This window comes from Phaenicophaeus curvirostris, chromosome 2 (genome assembly GCF_032191515.1).
Source record: "Phaenicophaeus curvirostris isolate KB17595 chromosome 2, BPBGC_Pcur_1.0, whole genome shotgun sequence".
In the NCBI taxonomy this organism is placed as follows: Eukaryota; Metazoa; Chordata; class Aves; order Cuculiformes; family Cuculidae; genus Phaenicophaeus; species Phaenicophaeus curvirostris.
Window position 1 is genome coordinate 818,475 of NC_091393.1, and position 22,478 is coordinate 840,952.

The 22,478-nt window shown below is 36.7% G+C and overlaps 1 protein-coding gene across 2 annotated transcripts in view; it reads left to right on the plus strand.

Moving 5' to 3' along the window:
- LOC138717583 (autophagy protein 5) overlaps nt 1-22,478 on the plus strand; it is a 79,423-nt gene that overhangs the window by 2,727 nt on the left and 54,218 nt on the right. For both annotated transcript variants that reach the window (XM_069851103.1, XM_069851104.1), the window contains exons 3-5: nt 3,968-4,095; nt 11,324-11,402; nt 17,251-17,413. In XM_069851103.1, coding sequence (XP_069707204.1) covers nt 3,968-4,095; nt 11,324-11,402; nt 17,251-17,413 — 370 coding nt within the window. The remainder of the gene's footprint in view (nt 1-3,967; nt 4,096-11,323; nt 11,403-17,250; nt 17,414-22,478) is intronic.

Sequence of the window (22,478 nt, forward strand, 5' to 3'; positions counted from 1 at the left end):
GAGGGGTTAGAAAAGCAAATCAGAATCTATAAGAAGGGCTTCACGTTCTTGTGAGTGGTGTGACAGGAGGCCCTTGTCTCTTAGATGTACTAGCACCACACAGGAGTGATGTGTGGACCTATCGTATTATGACACTGCGTGGAGGTAGCAGAGGTGACTTAAAATAAGCTTGTCTGTCCTTTGGAAAGAGTAGTGACATCAAGACTAAATAGTTCCAGTAAAACACTGTCCTATTTCTTCCTGTAGATGAGTCAGGTAGGTTTCTGTAGAGTTACACTGGAAATGAATAGGTCAAGTTTCTTTGGAGTGTTCCAGATGCTTGTGTTTGGAGTGGAAGCGTAATTAGGAACAGCTAGGTTCAGCTACCTTTGCTGAACTATCTAATTTTTCTTAGTCCTAAAATTGTTAGGGTATTATTTTAAAATGGTGTACCATCTACCTCTTAGTGCAAACAACAGTTAAGAAATAAAATGTGTATGGGAAGCAGAGTACCATTAGCTGAGATTTCTTAGGTGTAAAGAACAAAACTACAGCAGAAGACAATCTTAGAATGATATTAAGGGACTAGGCTTTACTCGGCCACTCCTTAAGCTTCCCTAGTGCTAAAAGGGGTTTTTAAGATGTCTGTAAGAATGAGCAACATGAAGCCGTTCAATGTTAGGGTGCTTAGTTTTTTCATCCTGGATATGTTGATGATCAGACCAGTCAGGTTCCTGTTAAATCTAATTTTTTTTTCCTGTTTTGTAATCTGTTTTGTGTGTGAAACGGTGTTTTGCCTTCCAACTAAATCTGTCGTTTACACAAAGATATATTGCAAGTGTTGACTTGGGCATCAGGAGTTCCTTGCATTTCGTTTAACCTTGACAGAAAGCATTCCTAGTTATTGTGATTTAACACTGTATTAATACACAATATGCAAAAGGAAGGTGGTGTGGTTTGTGTAATTGAGGGGGTGGCATGTTTTAACCTACTAGAACTTATTCTACCCATTGATGTGTTTGGAGGTTTTCTTAATTTAATGAGGAGAACTCCTGATCCTGTTTGCTCTGCTCCCACCTGCCTCAGTTTTGTAGAGCTATTTTGGATTAAGCAGAGCATATATGAATTGTGGGCATGTTTTTCACAATTTCTTTCAAAGGTAGGGCTAGAAATCATAACAAAAGTAGTTGATTAAAAATGAGGCACAACAATAATCAAGAACTAGTACCTGCTTATTGTAATAGGATTAAATAATTACATTGGATATGGACATTGACTTCAGAATTTGGATGTGAATGTGTATTTTAGGCTTTTTTCGTGATCTCAAATGGTATTTCTTTAGTTGTTAGTACTGAGTGATTTGTGTATCTTGTCTTCATTACTGTTGCAATGGTCAGTCTTATCGCAACGGATTGTGAACATCTACTTGGTTTATACCATGTACTCTGACTACTTTGAGGGAGTTGATGCCAGCTTTGTGTTTTTATACCAAATGGGAGAGGACTTATACAACTAGGTTGCTGGTGGGAAAGGCACCCAGCCTCAGTTAGCATTTCAGGAATCCTTAGTCGGTGTTGACGCTTACAAGCAATTAAGTCACCTACTGACCGTTTTAGACTTCTCTTGAATCTTCTTACAAATCTGTCCTTTCTAGAGGAGAGGACAGGACAGATAGGACTCCTGAGCCACGTAGTTCAATTGAAAGTGGGGTTTTCCATTCAGATTTCATTGTTAAACGTAATGCTTGCCACTCAGTATGCTGTGTGTCTGCCATTGAACAGAAGGCAGAACGGCAGAGTCAGTTGGCAGACAACTTGGATCAAAACTGGACTTATCTACTGTTTAGTTCCTTGTGTGTTTTATCATGCACTTTCCTTAGTTATTTTCTGTCATGCAATATTTAAATTAATTATTAAATCTACGCTAAAAATGTACTCAGCCTATTAACAACTTTGTTACTACCTTGTCTGCATATTTACTCAGGCAGTACTGTGGGTCATTTAATTTATGATGGGCATTCTGTCTTCTAGTGTATCATGTAGTGATTTATCAGTCCTACATTCAGGTTGCAGTTGGTTCGTTACTTGCATTGTTGGATATGTTTGATTTTAATTAGTGTTGCTTTAACCTTTAGCACAAAGTCCACTGATAGAAGGTTATTTGTCAAAAGAAGACAAAAAGAAGGGAATTGAGCAAATCTGACCTAGTGGAATGAGTTTAACTTGGATTAGTATGTCTTGTCATATAATCATGTGGTTTTTTTCTCAGTTAGGTATTATTGTTCTAAACCAAGAATTACTCTCATCACTTATTCATGGCTGTTCATTCCCGGTTTCTAGAAGTATTGTTGTAGGGTAGCTGAAGGCTGAAAGGATCTCCCATGGAAGGGAAAGACTGTAACAAGGTAGAAGAGGTAGGACTGAAAAAGGATTTTAGTAGGTGCTGCAAATGCTCCACATCTCTGATAAACAGACAGTTCCTGCTAACCTGATTAACTGTTGGATTTTGTGCTCCGAAGAGGCCCATTGGGAGTGCTGGTCACATTCTGTTCAATTCAGTTAAATGCTGTTTGGTTATTGTCTGTGATCTCTAATTAGATTGAAATTGAAGCTGTGTTGTTCTTCTACACTACAAACTGAAGTAAAATATTTGGGAGAAGAAGTTAGTTATGTAGTTTAAAGGGTTACGTCAAACACTGCTGCAATCAGTAATGCTTTAATGTATTTATAAGTTCCTGCATGGCTGTGCTGCATGCAATATGTTGAAAATTGGCTTTTGTAGTAGTCCAAATGGGTGTCTCTATCGGAATATACCACTGTTAATTTGACTGTAAAGATTACACTGAAATAATGTGGAATTATTATGAAAAATGTTTGGGCTTGACTGGAATAGCCTAGGCTATATTGTCTTAAGAACCATCAGTGTAGATATGTGAAATTAGTTTAATATTTTATCTTTCTCTAAATATGCAAAATATAGTTTACGTCTATACATTCCTTTGACCTATCCATTTTATTAATTAGGAAATTAAAATAAGTTTGCAGAATGAGTACAATTAGTCTGTTCCAATGCTGTATGTTATTTTACAGGGAGGTTAATCTTTTCTCATTGGGGTACTGAAAGGCATTGTTCATTAAAGCTTGCAGACTGATTCATCTGAAGTAAATGTGCTATACAGTCATCATTTGGTGCGTTGACACAGTCTGCTTAGCTGCTTTTGGTAGGCATGAGACTTGACAAAAAGAAGAGAGAGGGGCTGCAAATAAAAATAACTTCTATTTTGGATAGCGCATAACATTACTCTTGAGGAAAAAAAGATAGTGTACTAGAAAGTTGTGAGGAGGTGTCTTGTTTCAGCTGATAAAATGTAGGCAGTTCTCTTTCTGATTTTTAGTAGCTGGGCGAACGTTAGTGGAAGAATCAGAGTTGTTTTGAGTAACGTTGAATTGGCCAACTCAGTGCAATGAAATTGTCAGCTATTGTAAATCCAAAATGCAAATGGAAACCAAACCATTAAGCAGCCAGTTTTCTTTATTTTTTTTTTTAAAAAAGAAAGGTATTTCCATTTTGAAATAATAGCTGATGCACAGTTGCTTATTATATTCAATAAGAAGTTAGAATATGTTCCTGTCTGTTCCTGTGAAAGAAGTTAAATGTTTGATTCTTTTGCGTGTTTGAATACAGAAAAGCAGAAATTGAATTCTGCTCTTCTCTCTCCCAGCACACTGAGAGATTCAAGAACTTATTTTTTCGCTAGTTTTTTTTGTATTAGTGTATGAGATGCAGAACAGCAGTATCCTCGGCGTGCATAACTTTATAGCTTTTCATTGACCATTAATAAGTGAATTGTCCAAAAGACGTCCCACCTTAAAGGGTGAGAGAAGAATGTTGACTGAATTCTTGTTATGAAAATACATGCTTGTTTCAGATTTTTATTAATTTACAAAATTCTATGTCTACTTAAAGCTTCTGTAATTTTTTTTTTCAGTTGCTTTTGCCAAGGATAAGCTACTTGACATTGGTAACAGACAAAGTGAAGAAACACTTTCAGAAAGTTATGAAACAAGATGAAGTTAGTGAAATATGGTTTGAATATGAAGGTACACCGCTGAAATGGTGAGTTTATTTAACTTTTTGTCTGTACTCAGTTTATCAGGTAATGAGTTATCAAGTTCAGCGCAGTGTCAGTACTCTTCCTAAACTAATCGCTCCATTTGGTTTCAAAGATGGCAAAAGAGGAGGCATCAGCTAGGGAAAACATGTTGTTTTAGAAAAACAGAAGATGGTTTATTGTTGAACATATTTTAGATTATTCTGCTTGTACTTACTGCATAAGGTAGATGTTATGCTGCACCTATTGTTTTTGTTCTAGTTATTACTGAAATAGGAAAAGCCTGTGGGTTTCGGCTTTACTGTTTCTTGCAGTCAAATTGCCAAATAAATCTTTGTTTAGCTTATTCTACCTTCTTAAAAGATACTTAGTAACACAGATAGGAAGTAGTATTTCTGGAATCTGAATGCAAATAGTATATATGCCTAAAGGTAATCAAACATGCATAACTTTCACTTTTCACTGGTGTGATACGTGCTTGTGCTGTAAAACAGCTCAAGTAATCTAATACTGATGCACAGGCTCTTGTTGAATTCAGTTAGTTCAACTTTATTGAACTAATTGCTCTTGATTCTTTTTTTTATCTGTTAAGTATATTTTTTTATATAATTTTATACTAAAAGTATATATTTTTTATTTTTTTTCCCTGAGAGACCGGGGAATTGGACTGCCATTATTCCATTTACTTAGTTTTCATAAATACTGTTCATCGGATTCCGTTTCTTTTTATTTCTGCCATAAAGAGATTTAAGGAAAACATCATGAGAGCTGCATTGCTTGTTAGCTCTCTGTAGATAGCATTAGCTGTCCAGAAAGTGTTTAGTATTTTGAATGTTGGAGTGGTATCATATCTCTTTCCTATATCACAATGGGAAAGAAAACTACCAATGCCTGGTTTAGCTTCTGGAACCTGGATTGTCTTGTGATTGTCAAGCATCACATCATGGAGCCTTTTAGATTTCATGATACAGTAGATCTCTTCTAGTCTTTTGCTTCTGAGACTGACCTGGTGTAAGCCTTGAAAATGTGTAAATAGAAAAGCATAAAAACTAGCCTTTTTTCCCCACTTTTTCAAAACTAATTGGCAAAACCAGCTTTAGACATCTATTTAAATTATCTGGAACTTAACAGTGATTGGTTTCTTGGGGTGCCATTGTGACCTTGAGTCATGGATACTGTCTAAATAAACAGCAAGGTACTGAGTTTATCCCAGTGTGTTTGTCATCTTAGATAATGGGAGGAGTCTTTGCAAGTTTTCATTGAAATTGTAACAAAAAAGGAAAGAGATGCTGTTATTTCAACTAAGTATGGATCTATATTTTCTGTAAGTTTTCAAATACCTCGATGTTTGAAATAGCATTTAAAGAAATGTATAGAATATAGGTGCAGAGTAAAAATGTAAATTATAATTCTAATTTTAAGTTAGTAAACTCACTGGACCTTGAAATGAAAATTAATAGTGTAATTATGATGTGTTAATTAGGGCCCTAATCTTTTGGAAAATCTAAGTGTATTCTGCTAGGAACAGCTCCATTGATTCCAGTGGAATTGCTTTTCTAGCGAAAGTGCTATCTGCAAACCATTATTTTAGGAGAATGGCAGTCTCCTAAATAGATGAAGCTTGTTCCAGCGAAGGCCCAAGTAGCAGAACTGAGAACTAGATTGAGCTAGTGGTTTGCTGAGAAAGAATAGCAAGTGTTTATGCTTAGTCTTTCTAAGTGTAACTTCTGTGTTCAGAATCAAATGGAACTTGCCAGTAATACTGTTTATTTCAATGATTTACTTTGCGAGGTTGTATTGCTTACAGTGTGTGTGGTTTCACACCTGTTTGGGATATAGTGTATCTTTTTCAGCTGCAGCTCTTCTATTTTTCAGCAGGGTTTTGGAGGAATTCTGAAACATAGTTTCAACTTCATGGTCTGCAGCATCGTCAGGCCAGGTTCCTGAGGACCATGCAGCTCTCTGGTCTGGAGTTATGGGGGCCTGGAACCTCCCACTCAGGCTGTTGTTGGGGGCCAAGGTGATCTCCTTGCCTGCAGGAAGTGTGTGCTGGGCGAGGGTCTGTGTTACCAACCTGCAGGAAGAGGTCAGCAGACTGTGCAGTGTCAGACTACAAAAGGAAGCAGATCAAATCTTCTCAGACACCTTGCAGCTACAGGAGCCTAAGCCTACAACTACACTGAAGGAAATACAGGGAGAGTCTGTGATTATTGGGTTGGAAAACAGTCTCCGAAGGTATGAAAGGGCTGGAAGCTTGTGACTTCTGGCAACAGGGGGAAGACTTCTCCACCTGCATTTCTATAACTACAGTATAGGTTCAGTGCCCTGGTTCCAGGGTCTGTGGAATCTTTGTCCAGGGATACATCTGAGGTGGCTGAGCCTGAACTGTGCAGGGGCACCAGGAAGAAGTTGCAAGTGAAGTGAAAGGTCAGGATTCTGCTTACTTCCCTTTATCAGTCTCTGCCATTTTATGGTCGCTGCAGCCACATCTGCCACTGATTGTCACATCCAGAACTATTTTGTCCAGCTAATAAATAACAGATTCAGCTGAATGTCTGCTCTTGTCCCATCAGATGCCTGTATCAAGAAATCTTGACTACTTGTGCCACCATGTTGCTTTTCTAGCAGATGTCACAAGATTAACAAGAATCAGATGCAAAACCACCTTGAGTTGTTTAAACACAGTCTATTTCCTTGGCTGGATCATGTAATCTGTAACAAACTCACTGTGATGTTGCCCTTGCTGTGCTGTTCTGTCCTCTGATCCTGAACCACGGATCTCAGCCAGTCTTTTGTCTGTCCCCTTGTTTCATACATCTAAGCTGCTCTCTTGCTTGGAAGACAGCCTTCTTCCCTCATCTGCCCTGCCTGTCTTTCCTGAGTAGCTTGTGTCCATTCATCTGCAACAGCGTTCCAGTTGTGCAACCTGACTCATCATATCTCATGTGGAGCTCTAGTTTCTCCTGCTTGTTTCGCAAGCTGTGTGCGTATATATATGTACACCTGTGGTAGACTGGTAGACTGTCTTCTGCCCTTTATTATCCTTTTGAGAGCTCCCTTGTAGCTCTCGCTTTTCACCTCTTGCTTTTCACCCATGTCCATTAATTTCCACTTCTCTGTGGGTTGTTATTCAAGCCCCTGTTGTTTATGGTCTAAAGCTCTCCTTACTAGGCTGGCCAAGCAAAGATACTTTTGTCCCATTTGGGTGGATCCCATTTCTCCCTAGCAGTCCTTTATTACCAAAGAGTGTCCTGTGGTTGTAAAAGTCAAGTTGCTGTTGTCACAGCAGCACAACTGGTTATTGACCTGCGGTTATCAAACAGCATTCATCCCTCTCTGAACCTTTCTTCTTCAGTGGTGAAATTTTGGAGATGCCGCCTTGCCCCTAGAGCTCTATAGTCGCACTTGCTGCAAGGGAACCTTGAATGTATCGCTCAAAGGTTTGTGCCCATGTGGTTAAACAGCAAAGGGCTAATGATCCCAGCACAAGACAAACCTTGCCAAGTCTCTGCAGGTAGCAAGAGAGATTGGCAGATGGGGAAGGGCTTTGTCCCCTGTAGGGAGGAGTCGCCTACCACTATGATTGCTTCCTCCTGGTGTGGATGTGCTATTTCAGTTACTCTGATGCTTCCTCAGAATTTCCAGCCCCTTGTCTGCCATCAAGACAGTGACTGCAGGTGGAGGAGCCTACTTTCTCTTGCTAGAGGCTACAAGACTTTTCCTCTCCCCCCCCCACCACCTTGCAAGTCTCCTTTCACCACTCCAGTGACTGCAGACTCTCATCTCTGCAAGTTCTCGGTGAAGATGCCATCAATCTCTCTTTATCTTCCCTGGAGTTGTGCAGCCCTCTGGCCTCATGCAGCTTCTTAGCTTGATGACGTAACTTCTTCAGTAACACATACCTCCTCTATACAAAGACATTTCCTCTGCTTGCCCTGAGGTCCCAAGCTCTCCTGGCAGCTTCAGACCTGGAGAGCTGCATTCTCTCTCAGGAGCAGTGCCTGAGTGAAGGTTTCTGATGTAACAGGGATGGTGTTTTTCAGCATCTGCTAGGGGATGATATCCTGTAGTTTGTTACTATCCAATTAGAGTACTTGCACATAACCTTCAGTAGAGTTTGTCCCCTTCCTGTGAATTGTGCTGTAGCCCTGGTAGTCTCATACATTTCTCTCTAGTACCAACTGGGTGGATGCTTGACCCTTCCTAATCAGGAATCGGTGGGAGACGAAGAGTCAAAGCACCGTTTGATCAGACACAGCTGCCATCTTGTTTGAAAATTCTAGTGTTTGCTTAAAAAAAAATCTAAGAAAAAGGAGGAGGTGAGACTATTTTCCAATGCAGCCAAAATTTCCCTCAATGAGGTGTTTGTTCATAGAAATACCAAACATCAGATTTTAGCCGCTTTATACCATTAGTACCCCAGACAATACTGGAGTATAGGATTAATTTTGTCCTGAACTTATCAGTTCATGTGGCCTATCCTACTGAATTACCATAGTAAATTATTGTAGTCTGAAAACAACCTACAAACTCATGCTATCGTTTTCTGTCTTGGGTTCAGGAAGAAGTTGTTAGAAAAGTGGTAATTAATTTTCCTTACTGTCTGCCTGTCACTTTCAAAAAGATTTTAAGTACTTAATGTGGTGTTTTCTAGGACTTCTGTCATGCTCTGAAACCACCTCTGTATAGTGATAAAAGCAGTAATAAATTGACCATGGCTAGTAGTCAATGTGCTGTTAGACTTTTATAGATTAAAGTCTTTCCAGAAAAACGCATTATTCTAGCAACTTGTAAAAAAAGATTTATGGTCTCTTAGACATTTTCTCTTTGATATTTTTCTCACTAGTTCCTTTGAGAAAGTTCTGCATGGTGTGTCTTGTCCTGGGCTCCCATTCTAGTTAAGACCAGTTTGAGTTCAACAATCCAATAATATTTTTTCCAAGTGGTGCCTTTCTGGTCTGCACATTCCCTTAGCTGTCATGCAGTTCATTTTCTTTTGCGGGGAGGGAGGGGAACGGATGGATGGACGAGGCTTTAAAGGATCTCTTGGGTTTGAATTCGTTTGTTTTTTCCCTTGCTTGATTTTATTTTTTAATTCTCCTGATTATTGTAGGTTCTAGAGAGCATTTGTGTGTTTCTTTAACTGCAATGCCTGTTTTTCAAGTGGAAGTACAGAAACAGCGTTTCAGCAGTACCACTGGAAGCAAGATAGTTAATGAGGGAGTACTGGCTTATACCACAGAGTAGATACACATTTAAGAGTAGAATGAGGGAGTGTTTTGGGTTTTTTTTTTGATTTTTGGCTTTTTTTTATTCCGTGTACAAATTGACAAGTCCTCTTTACTTTTCAGTTTCTCTTTGTGCCTCCCTTAATTCTCAATCCTAGTTAAGAAGCCAGGTTTTATTATGAAGGAAATATAAAGAATAGCTTCAGTATCATTACATGGAGAGCTATTGTTTCCAGACTCAAAACAAAAAAACCAAAAAAATAAAGAAAAGAAAAGCCTGCATTACGTACAGGCTTTACCTAAGGCTTCCGTTGGCTTCAGATTAAGTGTCAGTGTATGAGAAATGGAATTTGAAGCAGGGCATGTCTTATATCTCAGAATCACTTCACTCATATTCTGAAATTTACATTAATGGATGGCTGTTCTTCTGATTAGAGAATGAGTTCTCTCATGGTGTGTTGTCTTCACTAATCTCATGTGTTCTGCTGTGAAACAAAATTAATTTAGGGCTGGACTGTTTCAAAATAAAACCTACCTTTGGACTGTGCAAAAAGCACAGGGGTTTTACTGAAGAAAGCTTGAGTACATGAAATTTATTTTGTATTCTAAACCGGGTAGAAAATACAGAGTTAGGGCAATTACCGATCCTTTTTTTTTTCCTCTTCTGTATTTTTTTCCTCTTCCATTTTCTTGTATAAATTGAAAGTAAGTGGAAGTTATTGTTTGTGTTAAAACCTGAATATTAGCAGTGAACCAGGATAAATCTGGACATGCATTGTGTATATACAGTTCTCAGTACTTTCTTGATTATTCCTCCTATTCTTTCCTTTAGGAAATTCGAAATGCAACAGGCAAGTTCAAGAATTGTAGTGCTGTTTCTTAATGTTTGGGTTTTTTTTCATTTTGCTGTTATGGTGACTTTGTTTTAGTTTTGGGGTTAGCTCACCCGTAGAGGGTGCTAAAGCACCGTTGTGTGAGAGTTTAGCAGGTCAGGAAATTGGCTTGGCCCAGGTGGTTTTAGAGCAATGTTCTCCGTTTATTGCTTTGTGGACTTTCAAAACTTAATACATGCTTGGCTCTGCGTCCTGTGATGATTTCCACTTAATTTGATGAAGCAATTGAATTTACATTTAAGTGCATGCTTTTCTCTTTGTAGAATGAAAAGCTAGTAAGACACTTTTGGTTGACATTTTTGAAAGATAACAGAATGGAGCTTGTATGCTGAATGCAAACAAACAAACAAACAATTTATAAAAATCTTTCCTGTGTCTGCTTGTGAGAAAATTGCAGAAAGACTTCTCAGAGTGTCTGTGGAAGTTTTGTGTATGTGATGTGTATTCCTTATATTGCTGGAGGCTGTATTTTCTAATGAATCTTAAGGAGATAAAGCTAAAAGGCAGAATGGAATATTTGGAGGAAGCAGCTTCTCTGTATAAATCCTCTAATCTAGAATACCGCTGAAATACAAAACTCTGATCTTTTTCTCTCCTTCCATTCTTCTTAAGTAAAGATGTAGAGTTCATTTTGATCTATCCTCTTTCAGCCCTTTTACAGATATTTCATTTTTTTACTTTACTACTTATTCTCCACAATGACATCAGGCAGGTGGAAGGGGGAGGAGATGTTAAAGGTCAATGTGGTATAAAACCATGTTGTTTAAATATCTGAAAACATGTTTTTTTCTGTCAGACCAGCTCTTCCTACCATTATGAAGCTTTTTAACTAAAAATACTGTATTGAAGGACTCTACAAAGCAGCTGTAGGCCACTTCTTCTGTTACAAAAGTGGCAGTGTGGGCACAGCATAGGTACCATTGGTTTAAATAATGCTTGTGTAAATTCTGGACTAAATTCTGTCAGAGACACTGTCATTTATAGCTGCCTCTATAACTGAATAAGCAGTAATGAATGTTGTTTGTTTTCCATGTAAATACAGGTATGTTAACTGTTATATGTAGGATTAAATGCTCAGCTTTTATGTCAATTTAATATCTTTTAATTTTTAGGCATTACCCAATTGGTTTGCTGTTTGATCTCCATGCATCAAATACAGCCCTTCCTTGGTGCATCACAGTGCATTTTAAGGTAAAATTGGAATATGCCTTTACTTAAGAACAAGTGAGCATGGGATTACATGAAGTTTGGAAACTAGGAAAAGGTTTCATAACTATTTTATAAATAAGTGAATGGTATGACTTAAAGGAGAGAATGTTTATTCTTCAGGAATCATCTAAAGTTTTCTGTAAATCTACAGCTGTTTTACATGATTTTATATGTTTTCAAATGACTTTTCTCTGAAAATTATTTTATTATAATATGAAAATCCAAAATTGTTTTTCAAGATGTTGCGAGACTTATGTCAGGATACGAGGGAAGAACTTTGTATAATGTTTTTAATTCAGTCATCTTGAGTTGATTTAAGATTGAGAAGTGCTCATCCTTCTAGGCACATGAGCATGGATGAGATACTGTGGAAATTCTCAAAATCAGGGAAGGCTGTTGGGCTTCATGTGGGTCCCCTTCAGCGAACTGAGTGAAATGATTTTGGTCTTGTGACAGCTTCATCACAGGAAAGACATTATTTTGATTACACATTGTAAAACCATTAGGTATGGCTTCATACAACTAGTGCTCTTTGCTCAGAAGAATACTTGTGTGGGGTTAGCTTTGGTGCAGGATTCTTTCACATTCTGAAATGTGTTGAGACAGTAATCCCAGGTATGCTTTGAAGTCAAAATCACAACTAGAAATCATGGTATTTAACTTTGAAACTTTAATTTCTCTGTTGTAAATGAAACAATGCAATAAGAAAACTGATCCAAAGGAAAATGCTGGGTTAGTAGGCTTTACTTTGTGAATGAGATTTGAGATCAAATGAAAAGCATACTGGGAAGCAACTGTACTGAATGTTTTCATTCGAACAGTTCTTCTCTTGAAGGTGTTTTAGAAAAGGCCTTGCTAACAAGAGTATTCATTATTTTTGGAAGTGTGCGGTGAAATCATAGATTGTTATGACTTCTAGTTCCACATGTTGAAACTTTTATGATGACTGACTGAATCTGAAGTTGGGAATGTTTTTGAAACCACTGGAATTGTTACACTTCTGTCTGATAAATTCGGAAAGAGCAGGGATGAAGAAACTTTCAGAGTGTTTTGAATAAACTGTAGGGCATTTGGTTTCATAAATCATTATTTTATTGTTATATGCTCTTGAGAGCTATAGGAGATAAATAGTGGCAGTGTGTGGAAGTTGCCATCCCAAAGTAGAGCTATCTTGAGAAATTAGTTGCAGCACCACAGTGCTTTTCGGTTTCACATAGTAATGTGAACTGACTTTAATGTCCTTATTTGCTGCTTGTCAAAAGATCAGCTAATTTAAGTTTTTCTCAAATGTGTACATTAAAGATGGGCAGAAGCAATTTCCTGGTAAGGCAGCATTATTTTAAAAGGTGATGTAATTTTGTTTTTAAAAATATAACAACTTGGATTAAGCACCTGCTTAATCTCTCTTCCTGTTTTTAATGTAATCTGAAAGTTTATTAAAATAAACCTCTCAAGAATTAAAGTAAAAACATAACTGAAATTTATCAAAATATGTCAAAATATTGAAGACACTTCAAATGTAACACATGACAAAATAGTTTAGGTGGGATTCCTGCCCAAGTTATTAATTTTATTTGCATGTATTTATTCTTCAAAGAACCATAATTTTTATTTGGCTTAACTGAACAGTATTAGATTTTTCTGGGGTTTAATTTTTGCTGTCATTGCTTTCTCCTTTCATTTACCAAAGCTTACAGTCAACAATAGGTATCTTAAACATCTGTAAAGAATGTTTTTAAAGGTTTTTTCCCCTCATCAGTTTTCTTTTTTCATGTTTTTAAGTTTAAACGAAGTTTATTTCTGTTCAGCAGGAGTTTGGAGGTTGACAGATACTTGTAATTGTCCTCGTGTGTTATGTACGCATACCAAATAATAAACATGCTTCTTGTTTGCATTGAGTAAAGTTTGTTCATTTGTACTTCTGGTAGGCAATACAATAACTTGAATTTATATGTCTGGTAAAGTTGAAATACACTTGCCTTCAATAGTCATAGAAGGACAAGCTTGAACAGAGTAATAAAGTCTGAGAATCATGAGAAGCTGTAGTCTGGGAAGTTGCTTTTGTTACCCAGGTGTGGCTTTATGGGGAGGAGGGGAACTGTATCCCTTCCTGTTAAACTCATCTCATGCTACTCTGTAGCGTGCTTAGCACTATTCATGTTCTCAGGGTGGTAACCAACTCTCCAGATTTTGGGCAGTAGATGGAGGTGGTGAACTGCTCTGGAAATAGTAGCAGGAGAGGGAATTGTGCTGGCGAAAAGCTAGTGTTCTCTCTTTGCTGAAGTCTGTACCTACTGGTGCCTCCCTCTCTGGTCGTGACCTGATGCAGAGCAGAGAGACTGCATCTGGTTTTGTGTAACAGTAGCGGTTGTCTTGCTTTTCTTAGCTCAAAATTGGGTCAGGTAGAGTGAAAAGCATGTAAAATTCCATGTAGTGTATGGATAAATCATGGAACTGCTAGGAGACATTGTAGAAGACAAAAGGATAAATAAGAGAGTTTTAAAATTTATATTTTTGAAAAAAAGACCACTGATAGTAAGTAAACACAAATACGTAGATGCTCTCCTTGTTACTGGATGTGTTCCTTATGGTCTTTAATGTGTATTATTGGTGTAATTTTCTGCAAAATTGGCCTAATGCAACTAAATGTCACAATATAAAAAGATATTTTGTGAACTAGAACAAATTGATAAATATGTGTGGAACAGAGTTATGAAACCAGGCTGTTGAAATTGCCCATGATAGTTTTGCTAGTTTTATGTGAGATGTTGTTTGGTGCTTCTGTCTGTACAGATGATTCCCCCTTCTTTAAGACCAAGTTTATCCTCCAAGTGGCTACCGATATGTAGAACAAAACCAATATTACTTGTGCTTTCTGAGAAAATCAGAGACAACCCTTAACTCTTCTTTCAAAGATACAGAACAAGGAGAGAATAAGACATCACCAATAAGACTACATGATGGGACCTGTTAAAACTTTCTGCAAATCTCATGGTTCTATAGCCAGGGGTGGCCACAAGCTTGTTTACAGTTGTTTCTTTATTCAGGGAACTGAATAGTTATTTAAATTTCAAATTTCATCACTATTTCCTCCAGTAGAAAGAAGGCAAGTAGAATTATAAAAAAAAAAAATAGAGATACAAGCATACATGTTCTATGTGTAAGTATAAAACTTATTATTCTTTTCCCTAGTTTATAAATCGGTGGGGAAACCCTGTTTTCTGTTCAAAGTCTCATGTAGCTGAAAATGATTCATATGCATCTTATAGATGCAGCAATGTTGTTTTCGAAGTCATCACTTTTGTGTTTAGATTTTTCAGCTTCTACTCACAGTGTTGCATAGAAATGTGTCAGTGTTTTTCTTCTGAAGAAAAAGGGTTGACAGCACTGAGGTTGTAGGAGTGTTTTCCGGTCTTCTACAGTGTTATCCCTTAGAAGGTGGGCTACATTTGTTTCACCAGCTTAGCTAGCTTTAACCAGGTTCACATATCTCCTTGCCATTCAGCAGGCCACATTGTGTTCTCTGGAACACATCCCCAGGGAATGACATTCCCTGTAATTTGAAAATGATTGGAAGAAGGTCAGTAGGGAGATGCTTACCTGTAGAATGTCCAAAAGAGTCTGTGCAGTTCAGTATATTTTAACATATATGTAATAAAACTGTTGTTTTCATAAACTTAGCTAAAACTTTGGCTTTTAACTGTGAAAGTCAGTTTCTAGGTTCCTGTATTACTTGGCATTAGGTATATTCCACTGCTTCAGCTTTTTTTGAGGGATGCCAGTGTCTCACTTTGAATTCTTACATGTTAATAACTTTTTTGATCTTGAGATAGTCTATTTCTGACTGTTCTTTTCTTCTGGATTGGTTACCAGACTGCTTTTTTTTTATTTGAGGGAGTAAGTTAAATTTCTGAAAGTATTTTGCAGGCTGATACAGATGTCAGCTGGTGAGTAACAATCGCAGTAATGCATTCCGTTCATCTTGGTCCCAATTATGCCGTGACAGTTAACTCTGTAGGGAAGAAAGAGATCAAGGTCTGCCCTAAGAGGACTTTCCATTTTGTTCTTTCCTCATTAATGCCTTTATACTTGGCCATCCTTATATGAGAGATAAGTTTTATCTCCGTCCTTAGATTTCTAGTCAGCTCTGCATACATCACTCCTAAGTAAAAATAGTGTTCCCTTTGACTTCAACACCAAACTGTGTATGCTTCAGTGGAAAACATATTAGCAGCCTTCTGTTCCCTTTTTACTCCTGTTTTTGGAAGATACTAATCCTTTTGATGCAGTTTCCAGAGTCTCGATTCGCTGTCATAAGGAGGAATCATGTATGAAATTCCATTATTTCATTTCCAACTCTTTCTGATAACCTAATGAGGAGGGAACTATTACTCTTGTCCTCAGAATTTCCTTCTGGAAAGGCAATTCCCAGCTCACTTTCATATTGCCAACTATTAGTGGTTCTTGGATATTTTGAGTTCCCATAGTTTGAAGCAATCTTCACTGTTTTTCCTGGTTTTATGTGGAAGAGGGAAGGTATTTTTTTTCCAGCATTATATTGCTACTACTGTGGCATATTAACTACATTATAAAAGCCTTTGAAATATATCCTGTTACACGTACTTGTATTTCCAAAATGGTTTTGACAATCCCTCACAAATGCTTTTTTAAATAACCAGTTTGTAATGGGTTAAGAGGAAAGGTCTTCTTGTGGAATAACAGGTCAGAATTAAAGTATAGAAATACAAGTCAGGCCCTTTTTATGAAGGGGAGTATTAACGGTGCCACTGTGGTATGGCTCTGGGGATTTGCACTATTCATCCTGGTCAGAAGCAACTGTGAAAAGATGAATAAGGAGCGGATAAAACATGCTGGGTTTTTAAACCTTTGAAAATGAAAGACAATTGATTTGTGATACTGAATGCTTGTATTATTGTAAAATGGCAAGTGATATTAAGTGTTGATAATAGAAAAAATAGCAGAACAACCCTAACTGTATACCTATACAATGCTGAACTTCTGATTAGTTAACTTCCAAAGAAATCTTTATTTGTACCTGTGTGAGGTTTGCTACTCTAATTCCTTAATAAATGAATTAGGAAATGTAGTTGTCATTTGCTGAGGGGATAAAAGTTATTTAACTAAGGAGTAGGAACTGCCCATTTGCAATGCTGAGTGCAGTGTGCCAACTCTAACCAAATAAAAAGGGTATAGAATCAAGTCCTGCAGGCTAGCAGTGGGCATGTGTATTGGATAAAGTTGGAGTTGGCAAGCATTTCCAGTATCTAGAAAAGAAAAAAAGGTATCTAAGTGGTATATATGCTGTAGTTCATGTATGTGGATGATGATACTTGGAGGAAATATTTTTTTCGAAGGCCTGCATATATATGGGTGTTAAAATGCCATTGAGAGTCAGTAGGAACTGGGTGCTTGTCACTTACTTCTCCCCCTTCTCTCCTGTTCATTGCCAGAGAATTGAACAGCTACTTGAAAACATGTTGAAATGCTTAATTTCCTGAACTTTGGATATAAGGGCTTAAATACATCTGCTGATGTATTTAAATGTATTTATCAGATTGAGGTTGGGTGACTTAGAGTAATTTCTGATTTCACTGTAAGTTTTCAACTTTCATTTTTCCTGAAAACTTTTTCACTGTAAAATTTTTGTCAGCACAGTGAGAGAATGGATGTTACCTTCTTCTGTAAGTAGAAGATTCCATCGTGCTGCTTCTGCATAAATATAAACTTTATGAAAATTATAATTTATTCTTTATCTTCTGAGATGTGCGAGATGCATTTAATTCTCTTGATCTATCTCTTCTCTTTGTAGAATTTTCCAGAAAAGGATCTTCTACATTGCCATTCTAAGGATGTGATTGAAGCTCATTTTATGGCTAGTATAAAAGAAGCAGATGCTTTAAAGCACAAAAGTCAAGTCATCAATGAGATGCAAAAAAAGGATCATAAACAACTGTGGATGGGATTACAGAATGGTAAATACAATCCATCAAATATTAATTATATTTAGGTCTAACTTGCTAATAAATATTTTTTTCAAATTTTAGTCATGATACAGGATGCAGTATGTAATTGTTCTGCAGAATTTTAGTCTAATGTCACAAAATATCCTTTTTTTTAAGTTGCCATTTATGTGATAATTGAAATGTGGCATGAGTTATTCAAGGAAGTAAATTGAGTCAGAACTCTGCTGGTTTTGGTTTGTTAAAACAACGAAATAAAATAGATAAATATTGTCTAGTTTACGTTTGTGCAACTGACAGTCTTTATTTGGGACATGTATAATTTAGTATTAACTATCTTGGATGTTAATGTAAAAAAGGTCTTCCCTAGTTTATACTTAAGGTTTGTCATTGATAAACAATATAGGTAAACTTTCAAAGAAGTTGCCCAGTTGATTAGTAATTTTACTTTTCCCTCTGCCACATTCAATTTTATTGCTGATATTACCGTGTTTTTCACCAAGATTTCTACATAGATAAGTATTGACTTGAAAAAGTCAGCAGAATAATTCAGAACAGGATGTTCTAAGATAATTACTTTGTACAGATGGCATGAATCCATATTGCAATGCAAAACCTAACTTCTTTTGGTTTTAGTGTCTCCTCTTTCTTACCATGGTTCTTAGAGACCTGTAAGTTGATAAGTTTTGTGAGTATTTCAGAAACTGCTGCCTAGAATAGGTGATAATGCCCCTTTGAATGCATTTTCTTCATCTCCTGAAGCTGTCATATTGTTACTGGTAAATTTATTTTACGGAAGCTGTAAGCATGAAGATGTTTAGTATTTTGTATCTCAACATAGGAAAAACAGTTAAAATTTACATCTTCCCATGTATTTATAAGGTAAATTAAACAGGAGAAGCTTTGAATGCAAGACTAGAAGACTTGAGGCATGTGTTTGCTTTAGACAGTGAGGTTCCAAGTTAATCTGCATTTAATGTATATATTTAATGTGTGAGGCTATTCTAATTTTTTTATTGTTTAGTGGTACTGCCTTTCATATTAAAGGTATTTCTGTAATAATGTTGAAGGTTGAGTGCTTATTAGACACTCTGGTTTCTACTTTTTATTTAATTGGGGGAGAGTTAGAAATTTTGGTAATATCTTAATTTACCATTTGAATGGTAAGATATTGAGGGATGTAGTACATACATGCAAAACTTATCATGTAAGAAATTGCACTTTATCTGATTCAGTTCAAAGTACTTCTTGAGAGATTGTTTAGTATAGACTTTAGTCAGCAAACTTACTGAAAATATATCTATTTTTTGTGAATTAGCAGTAAACAAAGAGTTCTGGTCTACTGGAAGCCAGAACTGGTATAAAGCCAGATGTTTCCCTAAAGCTTACCTTGTTACAACTCAATTTAAACTGCAGTTTTAATAATTCTGTGAAAAAGAAATGTTCTGCTGTAATAGTGTTTTCCTTGCAAGCAATTTAGTTTCAGAGAAACCAAATGCCATGCCAGCATAATTTTGTTTTCTACTTCAAGAATTATTAGCTTTATTGAAGAAAGAAATCCTGTCACCTAGTCTCGGTGCTCAAGTGTTCCCAGCAATGCACTTTACGTGCTCTTTTTATTCACGTTTTTTAAAATTAAAACTAAAAGGCCTCTAGCAGGAGTTATGACTATAATGAGTTATAATGTGAGTATGATAATGGCAAAAGAGTTGACTAAACAATAGAATGGTATGCCTTAAAGTTATTTTCTTAACCGGAAGTTACAGAACCTCGATACCCTCAACATGTAAAGTAAGAGAACATGTATGCAGTGTGTTCTCTCTGTGCTTGTCTTAGGCTCTACCTTTTAGTTGATTATTTGTCTAAGAGTATCTTCAGTTGAAGGGAAACTAGATTTTTTTACTGTTTTGCTTTATAATATTAAGAACAGAGGTTGCCTAGCAAGGTCGATTTCAAGAAGGTTTCACTGTACTTAATGAGAAATCACACCTGTGGAATCCAACACCTAAATGAGAAGTTTAAACAATCTTTTGAATACTTTCAAATGCTAATTTTAATTTCTCAACTTTTCATAAAAGAGAAACAAGAAAAGCTTGTGAAACCAAGAAAACTCTTTTTGAGCATGTTCTATCTTTCAGTATGTTTTTATAGGCTTTCGTTTGAGATGTAATAATTTTAAACCTCTTTGTGAAACAGAATGAATGACCACAAAAAAGAAAAGAAAGTAGCATTTGTGATAACTGCCTTGTAAGTAATGATGTATCTGCAGCCTTTTTCTTCTGTGAAGCTTAAAACCATTTTCTTCAGTTCTTAAATGTAGGAAGTGCTATATATTTAACAAGTGATAGCAATACTTAGAGGGTCTGTATTAAAATCATGTTTTTGAGAATATAGTTATCCAGGTTTGCTTATTTGGAGCAATGTAACTACCGGTTAAAAGTGTAATTTGGTATAAATGTTTCTGCTAGGAAGTCCTTGAACAGGTAGCATGAGAAACTTCTCAGTTTTAAGGGAAGAGCTGTAATAGTGGATTTGTGGTAAAATCTTGTGCTGGTAGCAGCTGGTAGGTATTCCTAACAACCTTTACATGTCTCATCCTACTGTTTCTTGTTTTGTGTTAATCTGCTACCAAAGCGTGAAGGTAAACATACTTTTCTCTCTATTGTTTGTTCTGTGGTTTTGCTTGTTCTTCAGACTTCAGGTAGCCAATTTTTGTCCATAAATCAGAGAATTTCTTAACTAGAACACTTCTTTTGGGATGGGTTAATCTGTGTTGCCTTAATTTTGACCAGCGTTGTGGATTTCTGCCTGTGGTAGAGAAGCAATAAAGACAGTCTGCATAGCTGTACTAACCTCTGCTCCTTTGTAAGAATTGTTAAAATTCTTTCATCAGAATTGAGGGAAAATGTTACTGCTGTTCTTGCTTTAATAGTGTTATGATGGCCATTTTTGTCATGGTTGAAGAGGATTTTCAAGTGGGTGGTTTTTTTCTTCTTGCCTTTTGTGTGGAAAAATAAAAACTTTCAGCTTTGAAACATTAAGACTGTGGGCCTACTGGTGACTCGGGATCAAATGAAATCTCAAGTGGTTTTAGGAGAGAGCTGTATTTTTTGCATGGTTCTAAGAATTAATATCTATAACTTCAGTATATAATGGATAAAGGGGGGAGTTTAGATTCAACACAGCTGCTTTTCATCAGTTGTGGAGAGATATAAGCAACCATACCCTGAAATTTTCAAAGGCATCAGTTATAATGGGTGAAGACTAGTCTTGGTATTTCTGATAGATGCATGGGGGAAATAAGCAGTAAAAACTCATGGCCATTTTTTAAGGCTTCTTTATGTATTGTAAAATATAATGAAGGCATTACTTTACAGAAGATGTTATGAAAAAAGAATGTTTATTCATACCATCAGGCTTACCAAGAGTTAAGTGGCCATATTGAAGTGTTCTTATTAAAATACAAAAATTCTGCACTCAGAATATGCAGTATTTTATCTTTTAATGCGTATGATCTCTTTCTTGTCTTACTGACAGAATCAGGCATGTGTTTTCTTGCATTTCTTTCTAAATCATACCTAAACCAGTCCAGGGCTTTTGAGGGGCAGTTGTGGTTTTTCTCGGTTATCACATTCCTGTTTAGAAATGTTTGAACTGCCAAAAAGAAAGTGTCATACGTTATCAGCGTCATTCTTGTGTTGTGTACACATAGTCCACTCAGATTTGATTATGTATGTTTCTCCAGTTGTCTTTGCAGAGAATTGGTGGGAGCAATGCTGTTTTTTGTCTCAACCTGAGATGATGAGCTGAACAAATCTGTAATCTCAACTGTTAATTGAAACTTAAATTAGACAATATATACTTAGAAAATCTGTAAGAATTTAACAGGAGAATAAATAAATGAACTGTTAGTTCTTAAATCAGAAAGTAATCTTTTTTCTTTTTCCCTGTATCACTGTCAAACTGGTAATATCTTTCAACAGTCTATCCAGATTTGTTTAATTGTGAAGAAATATTAAACAATTCTTTTGAGCTTTGACGATGGCTGTATTGGTTAAAAGAGGATGAAAATTAAAACAGCCATTACCTTCCTGGGCTGATGGTTAAAAATGTCTGGAAATGCATCAAGTTTTCTTATAATTAGTGTCACTACCTGCTTATCCTGGAGTTAAGGTATCCTGGAGTTAAGGGAGCATGGCATACTTCAGACGTTGGGTTTGCTGATATTATGGAACCCAGTTGGTTTAGTTTGGACAAATTCAAATCACTCTGCACGAAGTCAGCCCAGTGCTCTTTTAGCACTGAGCTGGGGCTGGATTCAGACAGGCCAGACCTGCAAAATGAATCAGATGTATCAGAGCAGGCCTTCTCAGGGATTTTTTTTTTTTTTTGTGCTGGTGGTGGTTTTTGTTTGGGGTTCAATTGTTTGTGGTTTTTTTTCTGGTAATGGGTTGTGACCTAGACTTAAGTGTTCTGCAGAGTTTAGTGGTTTGTTACCCTTTCTGCACAAATGACTAAACTGATGTTCCACCTGTGTGGGTGCAGTATCATGATTCTAAACTGTCATCCCCCAAAACTGGCTTTTGCTTTGTTACTCTTCTATACTGGCCTGGTGCCACTTGATAGCTGCCCTTTGTCGCAGTACTAAGGTGGGGAATTGATGGCAGCCTAAATTCATTCACCCCTTGGCTTTCTCTGCTCCACACTCAAACAAGGGGTCACAGCAGATCTGCTGTGTTTGTGAGGCCAGAGAGAATTGGCAGAAGTAAACAATCTCTTAAAACAGACTGTACTTTTAAAATTAGCTTTCTTTAGTTGCTGAGGCAGTTTTGCTTTGCAATTTGAAATGTTTCTAAGTTACTTTCTGCCAGTAAACTCCTGAATTTGATGGATGTGTTAATATAATGGTTCCTTAAATTTTAAGGAAAGCTGTATCTTAGAAAAAGCATAGCACAGGTAAAGCCAAGTAGATTAACCTAATTTGCTTTCCCTGTGCTATGCTTTTCATGGATAGATACTGCTCTGTTTTCTTGTATGTAAATGGAGCATAACCAGAGGCAAAGTAAATATTAAAATA